The 5,781-nt window shown below is 36.2% G+C and overlaps 1 protein-coding gene across 1 annotated transcript; it reads right to left on the bottom strand.

Annotated features, from left to right (window-relative positions):
• Positions 1-323: 323 nt before the first annotated feature.
• Positions 324-3,014, bottom strand: LOC114751113 (receptor-like protein kinase FERONIA). The gene has a single exon (XM_028939781.1). It carries the CDS (start codon positions 2,975-2,977, stop codon positions 497-499), a length of 2,481 nt encoding a protein of 826 aa, XP_028795614.1. The 5' UTR covers positions 2,978-3,014; the 3' UTR covers positions 324-496.
• Between the last annotated feature and the right edge of the window lie 2,767 nt (positions 3,015-5,781).

Below are 5,781 nucleotides of genomic sequence, written 5' to 3'. Positions count from 1 at the left end.
AACCAAACTCATGTGGATTTAAAATGGCTACACAATTCTAATAAGTAACGCTAAAATATGATGTGGCTGCTAGCACCCAGTTCCATGAAACATGTGGTGCTTTGAACTGTCCACTAAAACCAATTCTTTTGGACGCATAAAGCGTCATACGTGGAAGTCATCTGCTTTTGTGCTCAACAACTTCATGGAAGATGCAAGTTGGAATTTTAGTGAATGATGCGACCCGAATTGACCATAAAAGTGTGTGCGTGCGCGTGTCTATTTTTTTCTTTTTATTTTCTTTAATGAAAAAGCAGTCCTGGTCTTACACAAAGTGGGAGAGAGAGAAATTGGACTCCATAAAGAAGAAGGCGATGTTTTCTTGTACAATAATGGTGCAGGCAATTAATAACTTGAAAATTGATGAACGACGAAGTGGTAAACGCAAAATTGTACGTACTTATTTACAAGTTTCATATCTACGTGTGTTTATTTAAAAGATTCAACTATACGTCCATCACCCATTGAATACTGATCCTTCTTCAACAATAATGTCCTCATTTAGAGTCCCACCAAGCTTTGTCTTCACCGCTTTGTTCACTGTCTCCATTAAATACTCTAGGCCTAACATCACATCACCCATCGATGGCCGTTCATTCCCATTTTTAGCGACGCATTTCAGTGCAATCTCAGTATATGCCTTTAAGCACTCCGGCATTATACTTTCTCTGATGAATGGATCCACTGTCTCATAAATGGCATTTTCATGAACATGTCTTTGAAACCAGTCTACAAGGTTTTGCCGCTCCCCGTCCACCGCACGGAGAATAGGAGGCCTCCCACATAATCCCTCTAACAACACCACTCCAAATGAAAACACGTCTGACTTATCCGTCAAGATTTGCAATGTGTAATATTCTGGATCCATATAACCAATGCTTCCTTTAACTAATGTGCTTATGTTAATGTTAGATCTAGAGATACCCCCAGGCCCCATTTTGGACAGTCCGAAATCCGAAATCTTGGCCATCCAATTCTCATCTATTAAGATGTTTGTCGACTTCACGTCGCGATGGATGATTGCTTGCTTTGCACCTGTATGTAGATAATGTAGTCCTCGCGCAGCACCAAGGCAAATCTCCAGCCTTTGATTCCAAGAAAGTGGTTGGTTTTCGGAATCGTAAAGATGCTCACGAAACGTCCCACGAGCCATGAACTCATAGACAAGGATCATCTCATTGTCATCATTGCAGTAACCAATGAGGGATACCAAATGATGGTGTCGAAGTTGAGAAAGCATTTCAATCTCAGTTTCAAACTCTTTAAGCCCTTGTTGTGAACCTTGTTTGAGCCGTTTGATTGCCACAGGAACTGAACCGTTCTCAATGTGGCCTTTGTAGACATTACCAAACCCTCCGACACCAATAATTAAACTATCATGAAAATTATTAGTGGCTGCTCTTACCTCGCTTATTGAGAAGTAACGACATAAATCGGATGGTAACAATGAGCAGGTATTTGCTTTTGACGTCGCCGATGATTTTGGTCCCCACTGTGAATTTTCTTGATTGGTTGCAGCTCTGGCCAATTGACAATAAGCCAGCAAAACGATGAGAGATAGCAGAATGAAGCCGGAAGTTGACCCCACAACTATGGAAGTGAGTCTCATTTTTTGTGGGTTCTTGTTAGGAGCCTTCGGAAGCAATGGGGGAGAAAGAGCTTGATAGGGATTGGAACCCGCGAGGCTGTTTCTGAAGTCACTTACTTTAAGAATTTCAATACCATTCAATAAAACATCTCTGTAGCTGCTTCTCGCGGTTGGGTGTGGTTGCAACTTAATTGAAAGATTCAGCTTCTTCAAGCTTCCCTTGCCCTGCATCGACGCCGCATAGTCCCTATGCACGGGAACATTCCTCTGACTCTGAGTCCACAACATCACATCGGCGACAGGCTCCACCAAAGCATCATTTATGAAGATTTGGAAAACCCTGTCTCCAGCTTTTTCAATGTGTTCATCAAACTCGCAAAAATGCAATCTCACCATATAAGTAAATCCTAAGTCAACTTCAAATTCCCAAGTCACGTTAAATATGGACGTTTCTTTCATCCCATAGTTTCTGGCAGTCATGTATACTTCATCAGGTGCAAAATAATTTTGATCATCTCTGTAAATTGGATGTAAACCAAAGCCTGCTGAAATACTTTGCAGTCGCTCCCTCTCCAAGTAGTCATTATCCTGGTCCCAATAACGATACATGCCTGTATCTTTTTCGGTCGGGATTTGACTCCCACCAACATTGATTCTGTACACAGTCTCCAGAGCTTTATTATTTTCGATCTCATACTGTTGGGTTCCACCATTTAGCATCATTGCCTGCAGGTTGCCTGGGTTTGTGTAATAAAGAAAGGTGGGCATAGAGACAACCTCAATGCCATTGACGAAAGCATAGGCATTTTGATGAGATGGGCTGGGCGTGAAGGTTATCATAAGCCCCTCACTGGGGTCATAAATATTGACACAGTACTCTCGTAAAATGGTTTCTTTCCGAGCCTCATCGGCGGTGACTGAAGCATTGAAGTCTTTCAACAGAGTGTGAGATCCAACTATGACGGAGAAGAACGAGTCGGAGCGAAGGAAGTTGGGGTCGTAGGAAAATGGGTAAAAATGAAGGCGAATAAACTTGTGGCCGTGGGTCTTCAATGGAAACAAGTAGGAGATTTCAGAGCAAGAGACACGCGCGGTATCGTAAGGGGTTGTTTTGAAAGGTGCCTTGGCACTTACCGATGAGTCTTTGCTATCGGGGAATTTGATCGGAGAGAATTTTTCTGAGTCATTATCTCCGGTCCAGCTCCGGCCAACTAAAGAAGGAGAATTGTCGGAGCTACCGCAATTGACTGCAAAATTATCATCAGGAGTGTAGGAAATGACGCAGATAGTGAAAACCAGGATTCTGAAGAGTAAGAGGAAAAGCATGGCCTTTGTTGGTGAGTTAGTCATACTGAAGAGAACGTTCTCGTTCAAGCCACCCACAGCAGTTACAGCGAAGAAGGCATCCTTGTAATCCAGAAACAAATACAAGGTTTGAAGATATAACTTCTTTCGAGGCTCCATGGTATCATAGTATCATTGGCTACGGTCACATGAATGGGTATTCTCCAATTGGATAATAACGTGTTGATTTTCAGCCGCAAAAGTCTACTCATAGGACGAAAAAGAAATGTTGACTCAAAAAAAAAACACACACACAGAAGTCTGCCCATTCAACAATGGCAACTGCCATTTCGAGAAAGGGAGGAAAAAAAAACAAAGCACAAAAATCATTATCAACTCTTCAAATGAAAATAAACAGTTGTGGAAGAAAGACACCTTGGCGGAAGCTGTAAATTAAAGCCTACCACTTGTTTTGGCCTAATTATAAAGCATGCGCTATTAATTCTTATTATCATTAATTAGCTTCATTTTTACCCGACACTATATACTAGTATATGTTATTTAAATTCTAAAATACGTATATTTTGTAACATAGTAAATTTTTATGCCAAGAATTCAATTAAATTTATAAATAAATATTTTTTAGAAAAAAGGTAATACCTGTTAAAATATAGGCAAATTTAATTAATCATGACTACGCGTGTGTGAATGTGTGTGTGTAATATTATAGAAACAAATACGGTGACATGATACAGAAGTCCCAAATCAACTAAATACTAAAGTGAGGGAGCTCTATGAGCCTATATATAGGAGGTGATATGTAAAGTTAAGAATAAGCCAAATAATTTTCAAACACATATGAGGCAATCTCAAAAAAGTCTCAATTTTGAGTTTGTAAACCATTAGATCAAGCTGAAATTTTGTCAGCTTGTTTGTGACATCCAACTCATCAATTTCAATAGTTGGATCGTTGATCTAATATTTGATATACAAGTTATTAGGTATGCTTTGAACTCATTTTTTCAGATTTTGTAGATAAAACACTGAATAATAAAATGTTGTTTTTAAATTCGTTCACTATTAGATCGAGTCACAATTTGAAGAATAGACTCGTGATAGATAAGAAATTAAATTTAACAGTCAAATTAATGATTTAACTTCTGTAGTGAAAATAATATAACTCGTATTAAATTTATTTGTTTAAGTTCTTTAAAGATAAAACATAAACTATAAATTGGGGATTTTCTATGTAGGTTATGAATTTAATTATTCTAATGATATAACGTAATAATTAAAGAATAATTTAAGAGAACCTAGGAATTGAATCTAAATCATCACACACACACATATTCTTATTCCACAACTTAGAAAAAATATCTTTCGAGCTAGAATTCTAAGTAATAGTTGAAGCTCTTAGAATGGGAGTTAGAGGCCAAAATTTTGTGAGTAACTTACTCTAATACTACAGAAGTTTAGTTGGTTGAAGTGATGTTGCTTGAAGTATTATGGGGGTGTTTGAAATCAGCAAAGAGCACTTTTAAAAAAATATTTTCACATAAATTGAGACAAAATTATTTTCATACACTTCATATACAATAAAATTATTTTTAAAATCATTGTTTGGTTTCTACCTAAACTCACCACGCATCGAATATATGCCAAATCTATTTATCTTTGGAGGTTTCACTATCTCCAAATCTATCACACTTCCAAGAAAGTGGCAGAGCACAAGTTTGATGCAATGTATTGAAAAACGAGTGGCGATGAATATTTCGAATTTGAGATTATCCGAAGAAGAGAACGTAATACCCAGGGATGTCTAGATCTTCCATATGGACGAAGGTGACCGATTAAATTGATATTGCTTGACGAATTCCATGGAATGCCAAACTTGAAGGCAAAGGGCTCTATCGAGGAATGGGACAAACGTGGAACAATATGTGAAGTAGCTTAGAGCCTGTTTCGATTCATCATGGAAGAAAATGAACTTCTAGGAAAAAGCCACGCAAAAGTTAAGATAATTAATTTTTATTTTATCTGACTTTTTCAAACATGAATTAGGGTAAAAATCAATTATTATAATGTGATTTATATTTGAATTGACTTTTATAAAAGCCACAAAAAAGTTAGGATGTATTTGGACTAGTGATGCCATTTAATTTTTCAATAAGGGATTTATCTCCAATTTTCTCAATAAAAAATTTGATATGCATAAATATTTTCTAAATGAGCGCTCATTAAAGTTTATATATTATTTTTATGATTAAAATATGAATATTTTTATCCATTTTAATTAAATCATATTATATTGCACAAGGAAATGCAAAGAGATTGAGGGTTTGTTTTTCAATCATATTAACATTTTTTTAAGTTACAGAGATGCCATGTCATCCTTGTAAATCTTACGGGACAATTTTTGTTGATAACTTAATCAAAATTAACCACAGAGGGGTTTAATGTCTATAATTCATAGTATTGAAAACCGGACCGGCGTCTGAACCAGTCCAAATAGTGAGTCAGGAGTTAGTAAGTCAAATCGGAGTCAAATTAGGAGTGAAACTAGTAAGAAATAAAAAAAATTGAAAATTAATTCAAATTCTCATCATGCCATTCAAAAAACTAAATATCAATTTAATACTTAGAATTTCTAACAAAATAATTATATACTTATATTTTCTTTCTATTTTTCCTACAATTGACACATTGACATCATAGTATCATATTATTAAAATCACTAAATATTCATTCAAGCAAAATATCAAAATAGATTTATGGCAACAAAATATTCCTATATACAATTCTTTAGTCCCTAATTAATAATTTTTTAGCATTAAAAGGATTTTAAAAAAATAACCGGGTTAACCTATCAA

The sequence above is a fragment of the Neltuma alba genome, unplaced genomic scaffold, assembly GCF_004799145.2.
Source record: "Neltuma alba isolate B1F8T4 unplaced genomic scaffold, ASM479914v2 tig00006747_pilon, whole genome shotgun sequence".
Taxonomy (NCBI): domain Eukaryota; kingdom Viridiplantae; phylum Streptophyta; class Magnoliopsida; order Fabales; family Fabaceae; genus Neltuma; species Neltuma alba.
Note: the sequence above shows the minus strand (reverse complement) of the source record. Positions and strands in the feature narration are given on the sequence as shown.